Source organism: Tarenaya hassleriana, unplaced genomic scaffold, assembly GCF_000463585.1.
Source record: "Tarenaya hassleriana unplaced genomic scaffold, ASM46358v1 Cleome4, whole genome shotgun sequence".
Taxonomy (NCBI): domain Eukaryota; kingdom Viridiplantae; phylum Streptophyta; class Magnoliopsida; order Brassicales; family Cleomaceae; genus Tarenaya; species Tarenaya hassleriana.
In genome coordinates this window covers 4,780,790-4,804,815 of record NW_010966881.1, presented here as the reverse complement: position 1 = coordinate 4,804,815, position 24,026 = coordinate 4,780,790, and the positions used below count along the sequence as shown (strand labels likewise).

Here is a 24,026-nt window from a genome sequence, read left to right as displayed (position 1 = left end):
GGGAAAGAGATCGAAATGTTTGTTTTCCATCAGAATTTGTCAGGTCCAACCAGTTACGTCACTGCAGCTAAATGCATCACTGGTGCAAATACGAAGGTCTTGAAGATCAGACAAGTCCATAGGTTACAAACTGCTTATGAAGCTTTTGCCAATGGCGATTCTCACGAGGAGTTTGATGTGCCAACATAATGTGATTGACCAGAAAGAAAAGAGTATGATCTTGTACCTTTCAGCTTGTTGAAAACCCATTTAGCCTTCTCTTCAACAGTGCTAGAGAAAGTCTGAAAATGGAAAGAAAACATTGTTATTACATCAGAAATGTATGTGCACAATCTGTTACCATATCAGGATACATCCAAGCAACTTGCAAATTGATCTTGGGTGTTACTATTCAATCCCCAAGAACACACTACGCATGCTGTAAATCAAGAATTTTCCATAAAGATGTCAACTTTTTCACAATGTCGGGTCGATTTACGTAAACGGCTTCTTTAGATCATATCATATGTGGGCATTCACTCAGAGCTCAATCAGTTTATAAGCAATGCATCTCGCTCGAATTGTATAGATAGCTCGATACATTACTAAAGAATCGGTCCCCTCTCATAAACAATGAATGAATGGAACTCTCCTAAATCGAAAATCATCTTTAACCCTTGTGAGTCTCTCATCTTCCTACACAACGGAATCGTTCCGTTCATCAAATGGAGATCCTACTGGGCTGAATTTGAAAATTCGAGCTCTTCCTGTGGTCCTCATTGTTTCTAAACTCGATCTTGTGACTCTTGAACTATCTGAACTGAATTCCCGGAAATCAAAGATCAAATTCGGGAACATTGCGAAATTATCAACGTAAGGCTCAGAGTCGGCTATCCAATTCCCGCTCGAATGGGACTAGTATTTCTAATACTTTCATCTATCTCCAGTTTAATCTCGAGGATTCATCTCGAATGATATGAGTCGAATCTCTACAGATCTCGGATTCTTCTACCGATTCCAGACATCCATTACCAGATTCAGAACGGAGTCGCGTCCCAAACAACCGCAAAACCCCAGAAGAACAACGACGAACAGAAAAGCGAAGCGAGAGTAGATCCAGTCGAAGTACTCACAGTGAGGTCATTGGTGATGTTCGAGAGCTCATCCTTCGCCTTCTTCGTAATCCATGAACTTCCCACCTTCAAGCTCGTCACCTTCGTCAATGCCTTCTCCATTCCCTCTCTCTCTCTCTCCCCGGGGTGGGCTTGTGGGAGGGAGAGAGACGAGACAAATGTGCAGCTAAAAGCTGTGTGATACAGCAGAGTGAGAAAAGCGGCGTCACATTTCTCCAGGTGGCAACGCTTCGAAGAAAGAAATGCAAGACGAGGGTGTTTCCGTAATTTTGCTTTCGCTAATCATCAGCGTTTTTATCGTAGTTTGAATTCGTCTTCCAAAATTTAAAAATGTAGATTAAGAAACTAATTTTGAGATAATTACGTTTTGTTTTTTTGGCAAGATTTATCAACTGCGTTTAGATGAGAAAATAATACCCTTTTTTTAGATGATTTTTTTTTTGTTACAAATATGAATACAAATATTTTTATTTAAATATACAGGGCCGACCGAATCAATCTAAATCAAATAATATATAGTCGTATATTTAAATAAAATCCGAGTTTAAAATTTATTCAAATTAAATGAACAAAAATCAAATCAAATAAAAAAGTAAATAAAAATTAATAGAAATAAAACCAGTTTAAAAATAATGTTGTAATACAAATCAAATACAGATAAAATAAGATTTCAACTCAATAAATCAATATAATTATAATAAACATCATAATAAAAAACTGAAAGAAGTATCCTAATAATGGAAACGTTGCAACAACTTGTTAAAAAAAGACTTTATAAAAAAAAAACGTTAAAAAAGAAAGAAATAATTTAGTGGCAGAGGCGTAAATTCGACGCGAATGAAATGATTGGATGATGAAAGATGCTGTGGGCCCAGAGTTGGCTAATGACAAATTCCAGCCAACAAATGACAAGGACTCGGATTCTTATAAATCCTAAAATATTTTTTTAATGCAAAAGATAAATGGGCTGGGCTAGGCTTAGATTTGGGCCTTTATCCAATTAGTTTGGGTATTTAAGTTGGGTCTAAGGCCCAAAGCGGCTGAAGTGAAGCAGCGGGTCGAATACATATGATGAACACCATAGCCGGCAAACTGTGTTGGGCCTTACATAATCGGCCCAATGGGCCATACATTTACGATAATATAAAATTAAAATTTTACTAATTTGTGCATTAAATAATATACAGTATATAATAATATAGAATTCATCGAACACTATAACAAAAAAATAGCTTTATCCCAATAATAAATAATAAGATCTTTATGTATGACGGACAAGATCTAGGAAAATTTGTGTAATCAAAATAAAAATAGATATAAATAATATTTTTTCTAAATTTAAAATTAAACCCCCCAAAATAATCTTAATCACTTCTTAATTTCAGCCGCAAAAACAACAATACTAGGATAACCGCGTGACGCATATATTCTTATTTTTATTATAACTTTCAGTGGTTCGTTCACTTCTTATATATATATATATATAATATAGAAGACAAATAGTGTAACATCACATATGACTTTATGTGTGTATCTGTGTGTGCATATATATGGAAATAATATTTTTAAGGAAATCAATGTAAGGGCCCCACCAAGATGCGACCCTTGACTAATCACTTGGCTTAATAAATATAGCATTGAACTGCTTATTTCCCCCCAACGAAAACGACATTTCCGGATGTGCATTTTTGGATCACCTTTTATTTAAGGTCTAATTCCAACTTACCCAAATAAAAATTAATTAGTTCGGATAACACGGATTAAGATATCATCAATTTGGTTAAACCCAAAATATCATTTTTAAAGGAAAGTGACGCAATTTAATCATGTCGAATTCATCATAGTTCACTGCAAAATCGTTCTTGTTTTAAAAATATTGGCAAAAACGAAACTATGTAAAAACAAAAATTTATCTATAAGAAAAAAATTCATAATAGTAAAAGGATATTTTTTAAAGTGACAAATCTTTTTTTTTAAATATATAACCACCAAATTTCCCATGAAAAATGTAAGAACACTCGCTTTTCTCCCCATGCAAGACGCCAAAAACGACGACGTTTTATGTGTTAAAAAGGAAGCCACGTGGAGGGTTTAAGCATACAAGCTTTTCAATGACCCGATTGAACCTCTAATTGAAACCAAAGGACAAACCAATCAGCACAAAAGGACGATGAAATCCCATTCTCGTAATTATCGGTAACTTCGAGGGTTATCTTGTTTTTCTTAGCATTGAACCCACGGGAGAGAACGTATTCAAGTGGGTCCACACACAATTTGTGTGCTGTAATTAGTTGATTCATTACAGCTTAATTGTGTAATTAGCTGAATTGCCTTATCTTTGTTTTGAAGTTTTTTTTTTAATCATGGCAAAGCAGTAAATTTTTTCTATTAAACAAAAAACCAAATAGATTAATATCCTCAGCAAAGGAACATTACCAATATAATTAATTAACTAATTATAAAGGAAGCATAACACAGTTTTTGTTTGGGGACACAAACGAGGGACGCAGTGGAAGTTATGGTAAACAATAAATATTCACAGGAATTTCTGATTTGTTTCTTTTTTTAATAATATATTATATTTTTATATCATGTTTCTGCCTGTAAAGAAAGGTAGTAAATGATTAATTATTTTTTAATAGGTATACAAAAAGCAAGTAAAGATGGAGAGAATCTAGACATTGCCCATTTCTCCTCTTCTTCTTCTTCTTCTTCTTCTTCTTCATGTTCTTCTCCTTACTCTTTTATTTTCTAAATTTAAAAAATATTGATTTTATGTCGCTGTTGTTAGAAGGGTCGTTTGTTTGTGTGATTTTCTCATCTGGGTTCTCTCTTTTTTCTCTGTAAACAACAATTTCTTTATCGCACTAGTAGATGAAAAACAAGGAAATTGCCTTTTTCTTCCCCTGAAATTTGGGTTTTTCTGATCCGAGAGAGAGTGGCCCAGTAGATCGAAGATTTCGATCTAAATTTTTCCTTTAATGGCGTTTCCGCTATAAATATATTCCCTCGTTTCCCATATTTTGTTTGGGTTCCAAATTCTCTGCGGCTGAGGTTGAATTTTCTATGATTACGAGATTTTCTCCCTTTCTCTCTCTCTCTCTCTCTGTTTGGAATCAGATTTTTCTGTGAAAGTGTCGAGGACTGGCGATGAGAGGATGTGGGTCTGAGGTAAAAAAATTCCATTCCCTAAAGCTTCACAATCGGTTTCAATCCATTTTCTGCCGTTTGCTTATCCAAGTTTCGTTTTCTTGTGTGCTTATGCATTTCTCTCTACTGTTTCACGCTTATTTTTTTGTGGAAAATCTGTATCTAGCTTTGCTGAACTTTGACTATTTTTTGTAAGAATTCGTACACTTTGACTCCGGAGACGATTTCTCTACGGATGTGTGTATACGCCTTTGAGAATTCGGTATATACACCTATGCTTTGGTCATGTGCTTCTGGATGAATGAATATCTTCCTGTGTTTGTATAGATATACTGTTTGGTTCCGTGGAGATGCTGCTGTAGGAATATTACAAGGCTTGTTCTGTTGCTTAGATCTTTAGGTAATGTTGCCTTTTGTCCTGAATGCTGAAAGCTCTCACACAGAGTTATTAGCACCAGTGAGCTTGTAATTCTTCTAGAAGGCCCTGGTTTAGCTCAGTTCAATCAAATATTCCATTTCTTGAGCTTACAATTGTTCTAGAACCCGGGTATAGCCCTTAGTTCAACTTAGTATTCCATTTCACATTCTTTACGAGCTTCAACGCCGAGGTTTGTATTGTTCTGAGTGATGATCGTATAAGTCGTTAAGCTTATATGCATAGCGTGAGCGGGTTGGTGGTGGTATTATTGCATTGTTTTGTTTTATACCTTCTTGCCTTAGCGAGATGATTCAAGGGAAGGGCCAAGTTATATTGTTCAGATGGTAAATCTGTGTTGGCAAAGTTTTCTGCTCGTTGTTTATATCCATGAAGGAAACTTCTTGAGGCATTTCTTATTTGGTTTTTGTTACCAGGAATGGGAACGAAAGTGCAGCGTGAAAGTTTATTGCCGGGATATCATCACTCTATGAGGGATCTCAACGAAGATTCTAGTGGTTGTAGCTTAGCGAATAGTCAATACTATAATGGTTTCCCACCGAGGAATATGGCAGATTCATACCTCGGGTATGAAAAAGATTTAGTCAGAAGGACGATGCTTGAACATGAGGCTGTATTTAAGAGTCAGGTATACTTTTTCTGACATCTTCAGTTCTCTATTTCTTTGGCATTTCGGTTTTGCCATCTCTACTTAGTTTCTTTGTGTCAATCTGATCCTGGATTCAGGTCTATGAACTTCACCGCCTGTACAGAATACAGAGGGAAATGATGGATGAATTGAAAAGGAAAGAGATAAGTAGAAACCGGGTTTTAGTCGGGGCATCGTTTTCATCGAGCCCCTTACTGTCTCAAGTTACTTATGATGAAGCCCGGAAATGGCAAATGCCGAATTTCCCATCGGCCAATTTGGTTTACGATAGACCATCCATGTCGGTGGTTGAGGATAATGGTCACCACTCCCCAATGAGTTCCAGGAAAGGAAGCAATTCTCAAGTAGGCCCAGTTCCATCACAAAATGGATCTTGCTCGAAGGATGTTGAACTATTGGAGGTTAAACCTGTAAAAGCCAGGAAAAAGATGATGATGATAGATCTTCATCTTCCGGCTGATGAGTACATCGATACCGAAGAAACCGTTGAGTTTAAAGATAATTACAGGACTAGTGGCAATTCAAGTCATCTTCCTGATGGGGACTTGAAAGTTGAATGTCAGGGAGATTCTTTGAGGATCAGTTCAGATTTTCGGAGCAGCAATTGTTTGGGTGACTTGAATGAACCAATCAAGAAGGCTCGAGAAGCAAATGGGTTTGCATATGGATATCCCCGTGATTCATGTAACAGTGAGTTTCAAGGCCAAAATCTCTGCAACGGAATGAAGATACCGTCCATGGAAGTATCACTTCATTCGGGTAGTGAAAGGGAACATCTTACTGGTATCTCTCAACATTCAGACAAGAATGGGGTTCAGAAAGTTCAGTCTTTGGGAGTCGGTAAGATGTTTATTGATCTGCAAACTCGGATTTACATGGATTCTGTTTTCTTCAATGCTATAACAGTTTCTCATTTACAGGTCATTATACCGACATCCAGAAATCTGCTTACCCATTTCTTCAACCGGCCAAGGCATTGAGTTCATCCCATCTTACGCAAGTCACGTCTTATAATTCACGGAAAGTTCTCGAATTTCCTCATTCGGGTTGGAGAGAGAGGACGTTTATTGATCTAGAAGCCGACACGAGTAGTCGTGAAGTTATCATCCATCAAAGTCACTTGGAATCAAGTGTGGCTTCTAACGCTCATAGCTTGCATCCCTGTAACCCTCCTGCTTCTGTTCAACAATGGAACCATTTGAACTCATCTCGGGGAAACTCTAGTTTTGGATTCTTCCCTCGGGAAGTTGGGTCAGGCGCAGCTCAGATACACCCGTTTCAAAACTTTTCCAACCCTCTGAGTGGCAGTGATTCTCAGAAACAGGGGTTTCTCATGGACAAGTCGCAGTCTGACAACAATTCTAGGTTTAACATGGGGTTCGGGAATAGCAGGAACGGGTTTTACCTCGGGTCCTCCTCTGCTTCCAAAGAAATTCAATCAAACTTTTTGGCAGTAGGCTATGGTTATGTGAACGGGAGAAGTGAACACAGCCCGGGAAACATATACCAGGATTCATATGGCTCGGAGATGAAGCCTGCGAGAGACGTGGATTTGAATGTGACGGTTTCAAACGTAGAGAAAGGGCATCTGGCCATTTTACCGTGGCTAGATTCCAAGCCTGCTTGTAAGAGTGAGATAGCTGGTGGGCAATGTGATCCTATGACTGGCTGTACTCTGAATTCCCCGGCAATCAATGATGACCCGAGGAACAAAGCTCAGAATGGTTTGTGCTCTGAGAATTGGAGATCTGTTCTTTGTTCCGATAACTCCGGGACCAAGAATATCGATGCTATTGACTGCTCGGCTAATGGAAAAATTATCGGGCGACCCGCTTTTGATGAACCTTGTAGATATGGAGACCAATTCAATGGAGAAAAAGGTAAGGGGCATAACGTTCGGATGTTTGACATCAACGTTCCCTGTGATCCTGAAGCTGTTCTCTCAGATGAGGATCGATCAACAGAGGATCAAACCCGGACAGAGATTTCTGCTGGTTTTAGGTTTCAGATTGACTTGAACATGTCTGTTACTGAAGATGAAGACTGTTCTTCGATTCCCGGTTCAAGATTAAATGCAAAGGTACCCATGATAGATCTGGAAGCTCCTGCAATTCTCGAGTCTGATGAAGACGATGCACCCGAAGAAACTCAGAAACCGGTGGAAGAACAAGAGAAGATGGCAGCAGAGGCAATAGTGACAATCTCTTCAGCTTGTCAGCTCAGAGATACAGCAGCTATTGGAGTTTTTGCTCGTCCTTCATCTTCAGCAGAATCTTCTGAGCATATCCTGCAATGGTTTGCTGAAACAATATACGTTCATGGAGAGAATATTGACCAAAAGCTCGACACTTTCTTGACAAGTAAGGGTTCCCAGAAGAACAATGGTGCATCATCATCATCTTCCATCGACGAAGAGGTTGATTACTTCGAGGCAATGACATTGCAGCTACCCGAGGTCACGGAAGACGGGTACATGCCCAAGTCATCGGTTCCGGAAGGCCTCAAATTCGAGGAGCCCTCGGGGCCTGCGTTGGTTTCGGGCCAACGACCTAGAAGAGGAAGCTCGAGAAGGGGAAGGCAGAGGAGGGATTTCCAAAGGGACATTCTCCCGGGGCTCATGTCTCTTTCGAGGCACGAAGTTACGGAAGATATCCAGATGTTCGACGGATTCATGAGAGCAATGGGAATCACGTGGATTTCGAGTTCAGCAAGACGGAAAACCGGCTCGACCCGAGGAAGAAGAAGAAGGCATATAACAGCCATTCCCCCATCCGGTCAACATCTAAACAACGGCAATGGCGATATAGAAGCTGGTTTAGAAGATAGAAACCTTACAGGATGGGGGAAGATGACGAGAAGGCCGAGAAGACAACGATGTCCTCCTACTGGTAATCGTTATTCCCATACATCATTTGCGTGTTAATAACAATACCCTTTTGAGATTCTTCTGGGAAATGGCGATCGAATCGTGGTAGAGAAGGTGAAAGATGAAGAAGGTGAAACGGAAGTGCCATTGATGATGATGTTTTCGTTGTAAGATAAGATAACATTTTACGAGGTGAATGCTTTGGCAATTATCATTCATTTAATGTAACGACAACTCTTGGATCAATCGATGGCTGAGTTCTTTTTTACCGTTTTGTCATTTGGGTTTGGAGGCTATTTTCTCAGTTTCTGCCTGCAAATTTGGTGTGGAATGCACGCGCGGAAGGGGCGCGTGAGGGGAGGAAAAGATTTTGACTTGAGAGTAACCAATCAAGTAAAAAGACATCTTTTGGTACATCGAATCAGCTCTCCGACACAAACGCGCACACAAAAAAAACAAACAAACATATTTTCAGTTTCCACTTGTTTATATATTTATGGATTTATTTTATTTTTCATGTCCCACCCACCTTTTGCTTCTGGGCTTTTGGTCCGTCTTTTCGCATTTGTTCCACCGTTGTCCAGTTTTTAATATAGAATTTTAGTTATGGCATTATGTCAAATATTAATTTTCCATTCAATAATTCGAATCAATTCTGAATTTTTTTCATAATCTTTTATTGCATGTGAATTCTGTAATGCTTTTTCTGTCTCATAATAGTAAATATATCAATATATTTTTTTCTTCGGAAAATCAATTTACGTATTATATTAATCTATTTTGAAACTGAGTATACTTGTACTCTCATGTTAGAATTTATAATCAATTATATATCTACAAAATATAATGCAATTTATCGCAAAGTGAACAAAATATCTAAAAAAGTGCCTAAACGATTCTACATCTAACTCCAAAACGATTTATTTCTTAAATTAAAATTGAGGTTCCTATAGATTTGTATGTATATACTTCTGGGATGCTCAAAATAAAATAAAACGTGGTTTATTTACTCGTAAAAGAAAATATTATCTAATGGGCCGGGCGTGGCCCATTATGCATAGCAAAAACTCACATGGGCTTTATATGTTAAGGCCCAAAATACAGATACGATGGGCCTAGTGTGGCCCACCACGCTTCTCTCGGGGGCGAGAGAGAATTGATGAAAGCCGAAAGGAGGACTTCGGAAAGAGATAAGTCTCGAGAATGGCTACAGAATCAAAAACCATTGGCTAAGCAAGAACTTAAAGAAACATTCATTATCTATATGGTTTCGATCAATGTTTGCATACATATATGTATATGAATGATTTGATGGTTAGATTCATTTTGGAGCGGCGGCCTTCTCTTTCAACATGGCGATGAACTTCTCCTTCTCCTCCTCTGTCATCCCAGCTGTTGAGCAATCCCCAACTCCCCACTCGGCTCCTCTTAAGCAGTACTTGTCTTGCACCTCTCTTTCATTCCTAAGATCAAAGAAACAGAGAGTTTCATAACCTCGGATTATACGGTATCTTATGATAATCATCCAGGGATTTCAACCTCTAAAACAAACCGATTTCGGAATAAAATAATATCCTCAAAAGGGAAGGGAGTCTACTACAGTTTCGGGTGAATGAGGTGGTTACAACTTGAGAGAATTTAGAGTTTCGATAAACTTTCCTTAAGGAGAAAGAAGCCGGTTTTGGTATAAACACAGTTGTTATAAGTTTCAAGTGGGTAATAACATTGTAATGGATAGAATTGAAAACGGAGCAGTAAGCTGTTCAAACGATTGTCTGAAACTAATGGTGTCAACCCTATTACCAAAGTTCAAACCTTGACCCAAAAAACACACTAGCCCAAGTACTGTTTTTTTAGATTCATGGAAAGAAACAGATGAATGCAGGAGATGATGAACCCATGGGAGAACTGTCAAGAAAGATTGCTACCATTATCAACAGAAACTAGAAAAAAAAAAAACCCATCAAGATTCACTCGTTAACTATGGAGGGATTTGGTGAAAATACTTACTTCTCTTTGTTCTGCTTGGACTTCTCAAGCAACTTCTTGAGCAAAGGAGATTCCTTGAATCTGGCATCGTTTTCTGCGTACATCTTCTGGTTTGCTTCTGCAGAAAAGATCATTGTTTTGGGCAGAAACCAACAGATTTTGTCCAAATATTAAAAGGGTAAGCAAAATATGTACCGTTGAAGCGATTAAGGAAGTCGATTTGAGGCAATTCGGGACCAGGGACTGATTCTATGCCGGGGAATCCCGACATTAGCCCTGCTGAAGCTGCCGCAGTATCCAACACATGTGTTTCATTATACATACATACATACATACATACATGGATACATACATACATGCTGCACATATACATATACGCGAACATTCACAAGTAGAGGATGTAGTTACCGGGAGAGGGGGAGAGGAGAAGAGTGAGTGAGGCGGCGAGAGGGAAGGCGGACTGGTGGAGCAGATGGCGAAACGTTACACCACATGATGACGATGATGATGATGATGTGTTTGAGCACTGAATTTTGGAGATACGAGGAGATTGAGTTAATCGAGATTCATGGAGAATGAAGTTCGGGTGGGAGAGATGAGTGAATCTGCTTAGGATCATGCCTTCCTTCTATTTCTGGATATTATTTTTTTGTCTGAAAAAAAGTTTGCTCAAATAGATGGCCGAAAGCAAAGCCGTTTCAATTGGGCCAACACGAGGCCCATTGGTCTGTTTGAGCTCAATCAAAGCCCAACTAAGAAATTATGCAAAAACTATTAGAAAAAAAAGATTAACTCCTCAATTTTCATAAAATAAAACCTAAACTTTGTTTTTTATCAAATAATACCTCAATTTCATTTTTCACTCAAAAATAAACGCGAACTTTATAATATTTGTCATTTTTAATCTTATTGTTGATTCTGATATCGTGACATGTGAACGATGATTCCCCGGCATAGAATCAGTCCCTACTGACTTGTCATGTAGGATATCGAAACGTCATATCAGCAATATGTTTAAAAATGACAAAGATTATAAAGTTCGGGTTTATTTTTAAGTGAAAAATGAAGTTGAGATATTATTTGATAAAAAACAAAGTTTAGGTTTTATTTTATAAAAATTGAAAAATTCAGGTATTATTTGGGATATTCCCAACAAAAAATACACGGTGATATAATTCTTCGTTCTTGGCGAGAAGATGCTTTCTATTCAATCAAGAATATGAACCCTGTGAACAAAAACTATAGCTATTACCAAACAGGACTTCTGTAATCTGTCTGAAGGCTAAACTATGAAATCAGAATCAGAAAGCTCGAGGCCTTTGTGTTCACCGATTGGTTTCACATCTGGCTTGAAACCATTTCCTTCCATGTACCTGGAAACATACATACATACATATTAATCAAGAATGGTGTCATAATATGAGGTACACTGAGTTCATGAAACATACATTTCTTTCAGGAAGGGATGCTCATAAAAGGCGTCGGGGATTCTCCCGTTGAGTTGGTTGTGATCCAAGTACCTGAAAATTCAATCCAACATATAAGATTGTCAGAGAATGACCTGAGAAATAACTCAAGATAAGCCGTGCCGAAAAAAAGGTTCAAGAACTCTTTTGTTTTCCACTGCAGTGACACCGACATTCTTCACACTTTGAACTAGGAACAGAGATGATGTCGGTGTTCTGCCTTATCGATTAATATGTTGGATTGTTTCATCATGCCCATCTGTCTCAAATCAACTTTCAGTTATGGATTCACATTAAGAAATTCAGTAAGTGGAGCTTACAAGTAGGTTAGTCTCGGTATCTGGGCAAGTTCCCATGGTATAGTTCCAGTCATTCTGTTGTAGGACAAGTACCTGCAGTTAAAGAGAGAAGCAGATTCATGAAGCTTAAACTCCAGCTTTGAAAAACCACAAAATGAATAGGGATGACTGAAAGTCGGTATTCGTAAACCGAAAGGTATGGTTCATATACTTACAAGATCTCTAGGTTTGTTAGATTCACAAGCTTGAACGAGATCCCTCCCGTCAAATAGTTATTGTTCAGGTAACTACAGACAAAGTTCATAAGACCTTAAATTCAGAAACAGATTGGTGGTGATTGCTTTTTGATTCAGTAGCTAAGTCTAAGCTCTCACTCACAGGTTTCGAAGAGCTGAAAAGCATCCTTCTAACCTTACAAGTTCTTTTATAGTACCCACTAAATGGTTGTTTCCAGCATCCCTACAGATACACACAAAGATCATGCACCAGCACTCATGTTGTTAAATAGATCTGAAACTATTTATCTGAAGTTGGTGAACAGTGTTACAAGACTGTTTGAAGCTTACAAGTGATGGAGGTTTTGTAAGTTTCCCAGCTCGGGTGGGATCCGTCCTGTTAATCTGTTCTCATGAAGATGTAGATACCGAAGCTCGGGGAGATTTGAAAGCTCCTTGGGGATTTCTCCTATGAAATTGTTAAAGCTAAGGTACCTGCAGTTGTTTTCCAAGGAAAAGAAAAGGATCAAACTTGGAGAGGAATTCGCTCACATTCCAAAAATGACATAAGAGTGGAGTCACTCACAGATGTGTCAGTCTCTTCAATTCACCAATTTCAGGAGGGAGGACACCTTGAAGCTTATTCCACCTCAGGTTACTTTCTCCATTACAAACACAAAACCGGGCGGAATCAACACAAAGGGGCGATCACAGAAAGAGCTGAAAGAAGGGTGTGAAGAACATTATTACAGTATCTTAAGGTTCTTAAGCCGCCCGATTTGACGAGGAATTGGTCCGTTCAGTTTGTTGTTGTGCAGATCCCTGCACATATCAGCGCACCAGTTCATAATTCAATTGGTTTAAACAGCCACCGCTCTCTGAGCTGAATCTTCATCTTCTCAACAATTTCTCCAGATGAAAAACGAAAGAATCAACACACAAACACACTCACAGCACAGTGAGGTCTAATAGATTCGTCACGGCCATTGGGAAAGTGCCCACGATCGATACTGCATACACTTCTCTGAAAAAGATCACAAACCCAGAATGAAATACGCAACTCAAAACTCAAACTTTCCAGCAGCCCACGATGGGAAAAGACGAATCAAAGCTCGAAAAGCTTACAGCTTGGTGATAACACGATAATCGCCGACAGTGGAGCAAGTGACACCTGACCACGGAGGCAGATCTCCGTCTCCGCAAGGATCATCTCCGACCCAGGAGTACACCACTCTCCATCCCAGCAAAGTCTTTATCTCATTCAACGCTCTCACTGCCTCAAAAACGAAAAACAAAAACCAGAAATATCACAACTCGACGGTCCATAACATAAGAGACGAGAACAATGTTCGAGGAAAATCACCGTCTCGTTTTACGGTTTTGGCGAGGGAGAGATCGATCAGAAGCAGAAGAACGAAAACCCTTAAATGAGCCATCGGTTACGCTCGAGAAAGGTCGGTAGAGCCTCGGTTACATATATGAAATTATTCACGGAAGAAGAAGAGAAGGGCACCGATTTCTATTCTTAGCGCGTGAAAAAGGTGAGAGAATAGTTATAGTCGTCGCCGGACTCAGTGGAGACAGAGCGAACGCGGCATGAAAAAACGGTTGGAAGTGCATTGATCTTCATTTCGGTAGTTAATTTATCATTATACTCATAAATTATTAATTTTACTGGGCCAGGCCAGGCCCATTAATTCGGCCCAACTTATACCTTATTGAGCCTAAATTCGTTCCCCACTATTATACAAGGCTAGAAGCAATAGAACGAAACTTGTAAATTATGACAAAAAGTTGAGCTTTTTTACACAACCTGGATGATTTTCACAAACTTTCTGCTTTTTTCTTGTTTTTTTTACAGGGGAAACTAATTTAGATATACAAAGGACAAAAGACACTTAGCTGTACAAATTTCATGGTTAACCCAACATGAGCTCCTCCTCCTCCAACCTGGTCCTAACCAAATGATTCAAAGGAGGGAACTTTAAGCTTATGCTTCTCAAAACAATGCATTTACACACAAGAGAGAGATGAAACACCGAGAAGAGAGCCCTCCTCCTCATTAACTTCTTCCCCTGGAACTGTCTTCCCAGTCATCTTGGCCGAATATCTCCTCGATCATGTTCGAGGTTGGCAGAAGATCAATTTTCTTGGTCCAAAGGTTTGACGCACCGAATGAATACAATTGATTGACGAGATCTCCACACCCATCAAATCTATGGCGCCAACATTTGCCCATGTTGTCGGGTTTCTCTTTGTAGACCACACCGGTTTGAAACTCCAAAGACGCACACGAGTCATCTTCTTCGATGGTTACCTCATCCCTGTCTTTACTCGAAACCTTGTCATTATATACATTACAGATATTGTCGATTGAATCTTCTTTAGTCGCATTTCCAGAGCAATCTCCCACGTTACCTCGGTGACCATCACTGCCCTTCTGTTCATCCTCATTATCCTTTCTCTCGTACTCTACTCCAGTGTGGCGGTGAAAAGAAGATGCCATGCAAGTGTTTTCTTCCTCACCTGGAGCTTGGGCTCCATAAAAAGTATCATAATCTACTTGCCATTCATCATCATCACTGTCAATGTCCAAGCTTTCAGAACGATTCTGTGCGGCCCGTCTTTGCAGGACAAAGACATTAAAATAATAGCTCACAAGCTCCTTTATGGTTCGTGAAGGAAAGGCCGCCTTTAGGTTCTTCCAAAAATTCTGACCCAGTGAAACTGGGTTGGAGTAAACAACCTCATGAAAGTGATCTTCCTCCTCTTCAGCCCACTTCCGGGCAACTTCCTCCCCCATTTCACAGAAAACTAACTTCACAAATTTTCCATACCCCATCGTTTTGATAAGGTCTTCCCTGGCTTCCACGGTATGTTGTCGCACACATCTGATGGAGCCCTTGTCCCAGCAGAAGCAATCCTCTCTTCCTTTTCCAGTTTTGGAAACCTCAATTCCAGTTGCATCAAAGTTGGGACCTGGAATTATGCACTTTCCCATCAGTCTTTCATCTCCATGACTCTTCCGAGCTGTAACTGAGTCCTCCAGAATCTCTTCCTTGGCAGGCCTACCAAATTCAGGGATATCAGCCTGATAATTAGAACCAACGGGAACTTGCTTCCTAGGAGAACAATCCAGCAAACACGAATATACATCCTCCACAGGAGAAAGTGGCCTCCAGGGGAAATTTAACTCATGAGATTCGTGTGATAGGGATGACTCAATCGTCGCACCAGACCCAGCATCCTCATCACACGAGCTGGCCTCAAAACCCTTGTCAACAAGATTTCCATATTCATTCGAAGTCTCACCTTCAATCTCCTCACATTCCGACCTGCATAGGTCACTCATAAGCTCCCCTGCAATGATACACATCATGCAAGACAAACCATAGTTTATTACGCTACTGCATTGTCTCGGGTGAAACCCAAAGCAGAAGAGAGGAAAACCAATTGATGTGTAAGCGCCACTGCAGGGGATATCTTACCAAAGACACCTGGTTTCCCAAAGGAAACGTGATATGGAACTACCAAATCTAATTGGGTCAAGTTATTGCCATGAGCAAGTGGTCTTGCATGCTTAGCGTTGAACTCTTGCCCATCCTGAGCAAGTGGTCTTGCATGCTTAACGTTGAACTCTTGCCCATCCACAATATCAAAAGGGCGTTTCAATCCCATTTTATCTGACCTGCACAACGTAACATGAAGGAGTAAAGTCAGTTACTTGATGTTGAAATGTTAGAATTTCCCACAGCCATTTAAACTGCACGTCTTAAAACATTATGAGAGACATTTAATTACCTATTAAAACGGTAAAGGTGGTTCTACTGGGTAAAGGACAAATATGGTAGATAAATGGATGATTCTAGAAGGTTTGATGGATATAGGGGAGCTGAATTGAAGTCTTACAATAAATTAACAACAGAAAATTATGTTTCCCTAATTGAATCTCAGGAAGAAAAAAAATCCCCAATTCCAAAGGAAACCCTACCACTAGATTTCAATTTGCGACAAATATCACCAAATCACGAATCAAAAAATGAAGAAACGGTGAAATCTCAGGAGAAAAGACAAAAGCCCTCTGATAATTTACAGATCTAGCGAGCCGTATGGGCGTCCGAAAATACAAGAGCTGAAAACGATTAAAAATTAGGGAAAAGTCGAAAATCAAAACCGAAATCGAGAGGAATATTGGAAAGAATCAATAATGAAACAAATCCTTAATCGGATCTAACGTTTGGAGACTTCGATCGTGAAAAGGATGACCAAACCCTAGATTTGACCACAGCGAGGGGCTGCGATAAAAACAGATATCAATCGGAAGATCAAACAAAGAGGAAAATTGAAATTACAACTGATTAGAAGATCGATCCAGAAGAAGGAGAGGATCGGAGTGCGAAATCGAAGAAAAAAATTGATGAAAAAATTGGGAAATTTCGAAGGCGGCTAGGGTTAGAATTCGTGGTTTTCGAATAGAAGGAATATCTTTTTCAATTTACTTCTAAGGTAACGAGCTGTACCTTATTATTATTATTATTATTATAAAAGTAGATGAAATCACGAAAACACCCTTGCAATTTACAAGCACCTCGCACATTGCGTCGCTTCAACCAAAACCGAATTGATTTTGGTAAAATTGTTAACCAGACCAAACCGAAGAGCATGAACCGGTCTCCCAGGATCTGATTCAATAAACCCTAAATTCCCAATTCCTTACCTCTCGTTACCAAATTCTGAAGCTTTCTGGTTGTTGCTGCCCCAGACCTCCGTGTAGTGCGTGTATTTGGATTACCGAAACCGCGAAAAGGCTCCCCTTAAATTTGGAGCAATCAGAGCTGGTAAATTTGAGTTCTTTTGATTCATCGGATGCTTTAGCTGGGATCGATTTTTCGTTCTTTTGATGGCTACTATGACGAAGAAGATAATCTTCAATCGCTTTTCTTTATTCGATCATTCGTATAATACATTTTCCAGAGGTTTTATTGTGGGTTTGATCCTAATTTCTGGCTTCATGGTTTGGAGGATTTCTGGAATTTTCACTTGTTCTTGCATCTGGGATTGTTTACCCTTTCTTGTCTCGTGCTTATCTTCCCCTATACTTTCAGAACTGTTTGCCTATTTTAAATCGAATCCTCGAACTGCGACTGATATGATTTTGGTCGCATTTTTTGTCAGTGTGTTCGTGTTGAGATCTAGTGCAATCAATGGCGCTGGTTGTGATTTGTGGGCAGCCCTGTAGTGGGAAATCGACAGCTGCAAAGGCCCTAGCCGAAGCCCTGAGGGATTCTGAATGGAAGCAGACTGTGAGGATTGTCGACGAGGCTTCGTTCCATCTTGACCGGAATCAGAACTATGCTAACATGCCTGCGGAGAAGAACCTTAGGGGAGTGCTTAGGTCAGAAGTTGATAGATCGGTTTCAAGACACAGCATCCTTGTCGTGGATTCATTGAACAACATCAAGGGTTACAGATACGAATTATGGTGCCTTGCTCGTGCCACCGGTATTAGATACTGTGTTCTGTACTGTGATGTGGATGAAGACCATTGCAGACGGTGGAATAAGGAACGCAGAGAGAAAGGTGAGGAGGCATCATACGACGAGAACATATTTGAAGATTTGGTGAGGAGATTCGAGAAACCCGAAAGAAGAAACCGATGGGATTCTCCTCTGTTCGAGCTAAACCCCTCTAGAGATGGAATTGACAAAGCCTCTCCTGCTATTACAGATGCAGTGGCATATTTAACCAAGACAGTTGATTCCAAAACCCATGACGTGAAAATCCTCCAACCCACTATTGCTACTCAAACCACGAGATTCTCGGAAGCGAATTCTCTGTATGAGTTGGACAAGGCTACTCAAGAAATCATCAACGCGATCGTGGAAGCACAGGCACTTGGTGGGTCAGTGAACAGAGTTTCATTAGGACAAGGGCTATCTTCAGTTACCATCTCTAGACCGGTCGGGTTACCAGAGCTCAGGAGGTTAAAGAGAACGTTTGTTAAGTTGACAGGTCAAACGAGCTTGAGCGGGCCACCTCCTCCATCAGATGCAGACAGTGCAAAGAGAATGTTTGTGGATTACTTGAACAGAGAGCTTGGAGGTAGTGCTTGAATTGATGATGAGAAATATATACACTTCCTCTTTGATCTTTTGCAGCCTTTAACCTCATTTTCTGGATTAAATTATGGGCAAAAATTGTTTTTTTTTGTCTGGTTATTGTCTCTGAAGCTAATGATGTTGTACCGATAACATAAGAGATATGGTTCTAAGCTTTGTTCCCGTGAGTGTTGTAATTAGAGCTGGGCGTTTCAGATAGTTCGGTTTCGGTTTAGGAATGATTCTGTTTGGTTCTTTCGGTTTTACAAAACTATGTACGGTTATTATATCATTTCGGTTCGGTTTTGGTTTTATCTCGGTTTGATTCTGGTTTTTATTAAAAAAAATATATACTTTTTAAGAAATTTTTAGTTTTTGGGAGTTTTTTAAAATTTGATTCGGTTTCACGTAATTTGATTTTCTAAAAATAATATGGTTCAAGAAATTTGAACTATTTGTTTTGAGAAAAATACTATATTTCTCGGTTTGGTACGGTTTGATTACGCGTAAAAAGAGGTTATATGCTCTTGCTTTTTGTAACGTTGAATTGGACAGAAGAAAATGTCTGGTTTTGGATGAAAAATGGTCATACTATATGCATCTTATAGAAAACTATGAGCTAGGATTACACACATAGATATTTTCATATTTGGGTGTGTCACAAAATATATATGGTAAAAAAAAAAAAGAGACCAGAGACCAATTTATTTAAGAGCATGATGGCATTATATGCAATTATTCCTCCGCCGCTACTTTATTTGCTGGTTTTCTTGCAGGAGGATATAAAAAAACCAAGAATGATTTTCTTGTTATAGAAGTTACGGCCTTTCCCAGATCTAATTAGCCTGTTAATTTGGATTTAATTAAATCAGTTATTAATTAATGTGCTTGCTTAATTTTCACATTTATTTGCATCAATCATATACGAACTCTGCGCAAGAGCAGAAGCTTACAGCCCCCACAAAACTGGACTCTCTCTCTCTCTCTCTCTCTCTCTCTCTCTCTCTCTCTCTCGTTCGTGTTTCGCCATTCTGAGACGAAATCTGAATCCTTTTCAACGACCCATTACTGGTACGCACCTCAAAACCCCTAATTGATGTGTTTTCGTCGTGGATGATTGGTTCTTCCGGCATTCACTTTTGATCTGATCTCTGATCCTCATCACCATTTTCGAGATCTCATCTTTTCGGATTTGGGATTGGGTTTAGCCACAGAACCAGAAAGCTTTTTCGGGCTTCTTTTGCTTGATGATAACGGGGATTTTTAGAAGAAAAGGAAGTTCGTTTTCGTTTCACTATGTAATAACTAAAAAAGGAATGTCTCTCTTTCTGAATTTTTTTTATTTTGATCTGCGAGATTTAATTGCAGGTGGTCGATCTGCTGCGTCCCAGGTTCGTTTCCATAATCGCCATCGCCGAGTTGTGTTCAATTGCCAACATCGAGGTTTAACGAAGGCGCGTGTGTTTTTGTTCTGAATTCTGCGTACATTTGCCGCGTTCTTCCTGATTTGATCCATAGAAGCGAAACTCCGCATTGTTCCTTGGATTCTGGTCACTGTTCATGACCACCTTTTACGGGAGTTCGTGTTGATTTTACCGAATTTCCGTAGATGTGAATCGGGATTGGCTAGATCAGACAATTATTCAGTACGGGAAACTATGTACGGATGCATATGGAACTTGTTAGAAGCTTGTGTGTTATGAAGAAAAGCTGATGACAAACCCTCGGATAAGAAAAGAAGAATCCTTAGATAGTAAATTTGTATTGAGGTAGCCATTAACGGGGTTAAAGAAGAGGAGTTTTCGATATGAGAAGTCCCAGGTATAAGGGCTTTCCCCTCATTTTTGGTCCTAGACCACGGATCAGCTGGTTGCTGTTAGTTATTATTGGTGTTGTTGCTCTAGTTACCATCTTAGGAACATCTACATCATCCAGTTCATATGATTATGCAACTTCAGCACGGATACCCAGCTTTTATAGCAACTACAGAAGGATAAAGGAGCAAGCAGCTGTTGATTATCTGGATCTAAGTTCTCTCTCTTTCGAGGCTAGTCGGTTTAAAGAGTTTCCCTTGTGTGGTAAAGAGAAGGAAAATCATGTACCTTGTTACAACGTATCATCCAATATGCTTGCTGGGCTTAAAGACGATGAGGAGTTTGACCGACACTGTGAGCTTGAAAGAGAAGAGAAAAGATGTGTAGTCCGACTGCCAAAGGACTATAAGATACCCCTTAGATGGCCGCTTGGTAGAGATATTATATGGAGCGGAAATGTGAAGATAACCAAAGACCAGTTTCTTTCATCAGGAACCATGACAAAAAGGTACTTTGGGATGTACCCATTTGAGTTAACATCGGGTCCTGTTGTTTTTTAAATCTCACAACCTTTCTTTGCAGCCTTCGTGTTTCTGTTCTGTGCTCTTATCCTTTTTCAATATATCTTTAGGTTAATGTTGCTTGAAGAGAATCAAATTGCATTTCACTCAGAGGATGGTTTGATCTTTGATGGCGTCAAAGACTATGCCCGTCAAATTGCAGAGATGATAGGCTTAGGAAGTGACACTGAATTTCTCGAAGCAGGCGTAAGTCTTCTTTTTGTCTGATTTTGACTACCCTACTTGTTAGATTTTGTCTCCAGCTTTTGAAAGCAGGCTGCTGGTTAAGTTTACACTCTTAATATTGTTCTAAATACTTACAGGTACGGACTGTGCTAGACATCGGTTGTGGCTTTGGTAGCTTTGGAGCACATCTCGTGTCTTTGAAGTTGATGCCTATCTGTATTGCAGAGTATGAAGCCACTGGTAGCCAAGTCCAGTTAGCTCTAGAGAGAGGACTTCCTGCCATGATTGCCAATTTCATTTCGAAACAGCTTCCATATCCAGCTTTGTCGTTTGACATGGTCCATTGTGCTCAATGTGGCATTATTTGGGATATAAAAGGTAACTCTTCAGTTTTTTTTTTCTTCGAAAGGCATCTTATGAGTTCGAAGGGGTAGCTCAACTGTCTTTGAAGTTTGAGCACAAAATCGGTTGCTTTACTAAGATGGTGTTGCTTTCCTTTCGGTGGCCTCTCTTAAGCAGATGCAATGCTGCTCTTAGAAGTGGATCGTGTTCTCAAGCCTGGGGGATACTTTGTTTTAACTTCTCCTACGAGCAAATCACAGGGAAATTTGCCGAGTACTAAGAAAACAAGCATCTCAACACGGGTTGATGAGCTATCTAAGAATATTTGCTGGAGTCTCATTGCTCAGCAGGATGAAACTTTTCTTTGGCAAAAGACAGCGGATTCAAATTGCTATTCTTCTCGGTGAGTAGGGTCAGGGTCCTTGAGGCATGTCTAAGTATTTTGGAAGTTCTGTTTTCATATAGAAATACAAAAGCTCTGGAACAATTTACCTGTCCGAGCTTGGTTTCTCTCATAGCCATGACCTATCCTTTGGCGGCAATGCCCCCCACTGATGATTTTGTTTCTTTTCTGCTTGGAATAGCCCGCAAGCTTCTATACCTCTTTGCAAAGATGGAGAGAGTATTCCATACTATGGCCCCCTAGTTTCATGTATTAGTGGAACCACAAGCAAACGCTGGATTTCTATTCAGAACAGTTCCACTGCTTGGGGAACAAGACCAGCAGAGTTTGAAGTTCATGGCAAGTATCGGTTCGAGAATTGTTTGTTTGTTTGTTTTCATCAAATCAATTTTCACTTGTACTTCCGACATTAAGCATACTTTTTTTTCCTGGATATTTCTTTTAACAGGTATCAAACCTGAAGAATTCTTTGAGGACATGCAAGTATGGAGGCTAGCCCTGAAAAACTATTGGTCTTTGCTTACACCTTTAATTTTCTCAGACCACCCGAAGAGACCGGGTGATGAAGATCCACTCCCTCCTTTCAACATGGTACGCAACGTGATGGACATGAATGCACGTTATGGGAATTTGAATGCCGCCCTGCTTGAAGAAGGAAAATCTGCGTGGGTGATGAATGTGATCCCAGTAAATTCCCGCAATACTCTTCCTATGGTTCTTGATCGTGGTTTTGCCGGTGTTCTTCATGACTGGTGCGTGTGTTTCCATTTCAACATCTTTCTCGGTATCTTCTGACCACCTAAGCAAAAACCAGCGCCTGAGTAGCATTTGAACTTAAACAAGAAGAATTCTTGTCCCTATCTGACCAATCTTGAGGATGAAAGCCAATACTTCCATCCATATTCTTGTTGTAAGATACATTTGCATAACCCGATTCCTAGAAACCATTCACGGATGTAATCCTCCCTTTATTCATGTGCAGGTGTGAACCATTCCCCACATATCCTCGGACATATGATATGCTTCATGCCAATGAACTTCTCACCCATCTTAGTTCAGAAAGGTGTAGCCTGATGGACCTGTTCTTGGAGATGGACCGGATTCTCCGCCCTGAGGTACACATCTCTGTCCATTGTTTTCCATATTCAGACCAACTTCCATTGCATTCCAAGTTTTCCCCGAGTTTTTGAACCTCGATTTTCGTGGAGACATCGAAACTGAAACTTCGTCTTTGTCTGATGATGGACAGGGATGGGTTGTTATCAGCGACAAGCTGGGGGTAATAGAGATGGCAAGAGCATTTGCCACTAGAGTGCGATGGGAAGCACGGGTCATCGACATTCAGGATGGAAGTGACCAGCGGCTTCTCGTCTGTCAGAAACCTTTCCTGAAAAAGTAACTCAGGCGACATCAACGTGCATCTCTCACCCATCAAACACAAAGTACAGTCTTCTTCACCTGTAAGCTCCCTCCCTCCTTCTCTTATACTTCTCCTGAACAAAATCCGAGCTTTAAGTAATCAGAGACCTAATCCAAATGCTGCAAAATATTGTTTTTTTCCTCTAAAAGTCTGTTGATACGTATCAAGAACGTGGTCCATGCAATGAGTTTAACATAACCCGGCTGCCAAAGTTTCAGTCCTTAGATGTTTTTCGATGTGGGTATGGACCGGGTTGCCAAATTTCAATCTTTAGATGCTTTTCGATGTGGGTATGAACCGGGATCGTTACGTTGTCATCTGGTTTGAAACTACATGGATTTCAGATCCTAGAAGAGCAATGCCTTCTAATTCTGGACGGATCTCATTTGTTTTTTTCTCCAGAGTGCTCTTCAGAAGACTGAGGGAACCAAAGATGAGGAGGCTGTAGAAAATGGAAAGTGAGGTCCACAGAGAATAGAAGTAGATTCAAGATTCTTTGATTTTTCTTTCCTTTTTTTTTCTGGACAAAACTGTAGCTTTATTATTTCCATTCCATTTTTTTTCATCATTCACAATTTTTCCATGTGTTTTTTTTTCTGCCTCCCTATTGTTTTGCGATGCCACTGAACAGTCAGAAGAAGTTGTAATACCACTAGTTTTCGGCTGAATATGCTTCAAGCTCTACTTTCTCTTCATCTCCAAACATTCGTATGCTTTGATATATATATATCAGTAAAACCTCTGGAATATTTTATTTTTTTTTGTCAATCCTGGCTCACCAACTACAAATTCTGGGGGAAAAAAGTACAAAATGGTTCAATGAGAGATGCAAAAACAAAAAGTTGGAGATGCGGGGGATCGAACCCCGTGCCTCTCGCATGCAAAGCGAGCGCTCTACCATTTGAGCTACATCCCCATTTATGTTTAATAAATTAATTGATGACTCTTTTCGTCATAAAAATTGTAAAATCAGGAAGTTCCATATACCAAAGGGCAGAGACCGCGACGCGAAGGGGGAGGG

General features: G+C 39.8%; 7 protein-coding genes and 1 non-coding gene across 16 annotated transcripts in view; 3 read left to right on the top strand and 5 right to left on the bottom strand.

Moving 5' to 3' along the window:
- Window positions 1-1,324, bottom strand: part of LOC104824068 (uncharacterized protein At5g01610-like) — a 2,102-nt gene extending 778 nt beyond the window's left edge. The window contains exons 1-2 of the mRNA XM_010555997.2: window positions 1,113-1,324; window positions 227-281 (exon numbers count right to left, since the gene is read on the bottom strand). Of these exons, the coding sequence (XP_010554299.1) occupies window positions 227-281; window positions 1,113-1,214 (157 nt within the window). The 5' untranslated portion in view covers window positions 1,215-1,324. The remainder of the gene's footprint in view (window positions 1-226; window positions 282-1,112) is intronic.
- Window positions 1,325-3,803: 2,479 nt separating this feature from the next.
- On the top strand, window positions 3,804-8,821 carry LOC104824067. Of its 3 annotated transcripts, none has more exons than XR_773407.2 (5): window positions 3,804-4,283; window positions 5,115-5,326; window positions 5,425-6,187; window positions 6,268-8,405; window positions 8,519-8,821. XR_773407.2 is itself a non-coding variant. In XM_010555995.2 (4 exons), the coding sequence occupies exons 2-4, from the start codon at window positions 5,117-5,119 to the stop codon at window positions 8,268-8,270; spliced, it is 2,976 nt and encodes a 991-aa protein (XP_010554297.1). In that variant the 5' UTR covers window positions 3,804-4,283; window positions 5,115-5,116; the 3' UTR covers window positions 8,271-8,481. The 3 variants fall into 3 exon arrangements, 1 of the variants encoding a protein (XP_010554297.1); XR_773406.2 differs by having other exon boundaries at window positions 8,506-8,821; XM_010555995.2 differs by lacking the exon at window positions 8,519-8,821 and having other exon boundaries at window positions 6,268-8,481.
- Window positions 8,822-9,438: 617 nt separating this feature from the next.
- LOC104824066 lies at window positions 9,439-10,850 on the bottom strand. Its single transcript, XM_010555994.1, has 4 exons — window positions 10,611-10,850; window positions 10,398-10,487; window positions 10,224-10,320; window positions 9,439-9,676 (listed from the first exon to the last, which is right to left on the bottom strand). Exons 1-4 carry the CDS (start codon window positions 10,819-10,821, stop codon window positions 9,535-9,537), a joined length of 540 nt encoding a protein of 179 aa, XP_010554296.1. The 5' UTR covers window positions 10,822-10,850; the 3' UTR covers window positions 9,439-9,534.
- Window positions 10,851-11,288: 438 nt separating this feature from the next.
- On the bottom strand, window positions 11,289-13,781 carry LOC104824065 (probable leucine-rich repeat receptor-like protein kinase At1g35710). 3 transcript variants are annotated; one of them, XM_010555992.1, is made up of 12 exons: window positions 13,546-13,781; window positions 13,308-13,455; window positions 13,135-13,206; window positions 12,933-13,004; window positions 12,769-12,840; window positions 12,534-12,677; window positions 12,346-12,426; window positions 12,183-12,254; window positions 11,989-12,060; window positions 11,651-11,722; window positions 11,532-11,575; window positions 11,289-11,428 (listed from the first exon to the last, which is right to left on the bottom strand). In XM_010555992.1, exons 1-12 carry the CDS (start codon window positions 13,616-13,618, stop codon window positions 11,406-11,408), a joined length of 945 nt encoding a protein of 314 aa, XP_010554294.1. In that variant the 5' UTR covers window positions 13,619-13,781; the 3' UTR covers window positions 11,289-11,405. The 3 variants fall into 3 exon arrangements, with proteins under 3 accessions (XP_010554294.1, XP_010554295.1, XP_010554293.1); XM_010555993.2 differs by having other exon boundaries at window positions 11,289-11,575; window positions 12,379-12,426; window positions 13,546-13,780; XM_010555991.2 differs by having other exon boundaries at window positions 11,289-11,575; window positions 13,546-13,779.
- Window positions 13,782-13,963: 182 nt separating this feature from the next.
- Window positions 13,964-16,668, bottom strand: LOC104824064. Of its 2 annotated transcripts, none has more exons than XM_010555990.1 (3): window positions 15,984-16,668; window positions 15,671-15,870; window positions 13,964-15,542 (listed from the first exon to the last, which is right to left on the bottom strand). In XM_010555990.1, the coding sequence occupies exons 2-3, from the start codon at window positions 15,858-15,860 to the stop codon at window positions 14,245-14,247; spliced, it is 1,488 nt and encodes a 495-aa protein (XP_010554292.1). In that variant the 5' UTR covers window positions 15,861-15,870; window positions 15,984-16,668; the 3' UTR covers window positions 13,964-14,244. The 2 variants fall into 2 exon arrangements, with proteins under 2 accessions (XP_010554292.1, XP_019059350.1); XM_019203805.1 differs by having other exon boundaries at window positions 16,535-16,668.
- Window positions 16,669-16,894: 226 nt separating this feature from the next.
- LOC104824063 (protein KTI12 homolog) lies at window positions 16,895-18,572 on the top strand. The gene is made up of 2 exons (XM_010555989.2): window positions 16,895-17,020; window positions 17,358-18,572. Exon 2 carries the CDS (start codon window positions 17,387-17,389, stop codon window positions 18,293-18,295), a length of 909 nt encoding a protein of 302 aa, XP_010554291.1. The 5' UTR covers window positions 16,895-17,020; window positions 17,358-17,386; the 3' UTR covers window positions 18,296-18,572.
- Window positions 18,573-19,214: 642 nt separating this feature from the next.
- LOC104824062 (probable methyltransferase PMT5) lies at window positions 19,215-23,700 on the top strand. 4 transcript variants are annotated; one of them, XR_773404.2, is made up of 10 exons: window positions 19,215-19,351; window positions 19,649-20,602; window positions 20,726-20,861; window positions 20,978-21,218; window positions 21,360-21,585; window positions 21,767-21,924; window positions 22,034-22,337; window positions 22,568-22,700; window positions 22,835-23,045; window positions 23,408-23,700. XR_773404.2 is itself a non-coding variant. In XM_010555987.2 (10 exons), the coding sequence occupies exons 2-9, from the start codon at window positions 20,088-20,090 to the stop codon at window positions 22,982-22,984; spliced, it is 1,863 nt and encodes a 620-aa protein (XP_010554289.1). In that variant the 5' UTR covers window positions 19,215-19,351; window positions 19,649-20,087; the 3' UTR covers window positions 22,985-23,027; window positions 23,408-23,700. The 4 variants fall into 4 exon arrangements, 1 of the variants encoding a protein (XP_010554289.1); XR_002024572.1 differs by having other exon boundaries at window positions 19,637-20,602; XM_010555987.2 differs by having other exon boundaries at window positions 22,835-23,027.
- Window positions 23,701-23,848: 148 nt separating this feature from the next.
- TRNAA-UGC lies at window positions 23,849-23,921 on the bottom strand. Its single transcript has one exon. It is a non-coding gene; the product is annotated as a tRNA-Ala (tRNA).
- Between the last annotated feature and the right edge of the window lie 105 nt (window positions 23,922-24,026).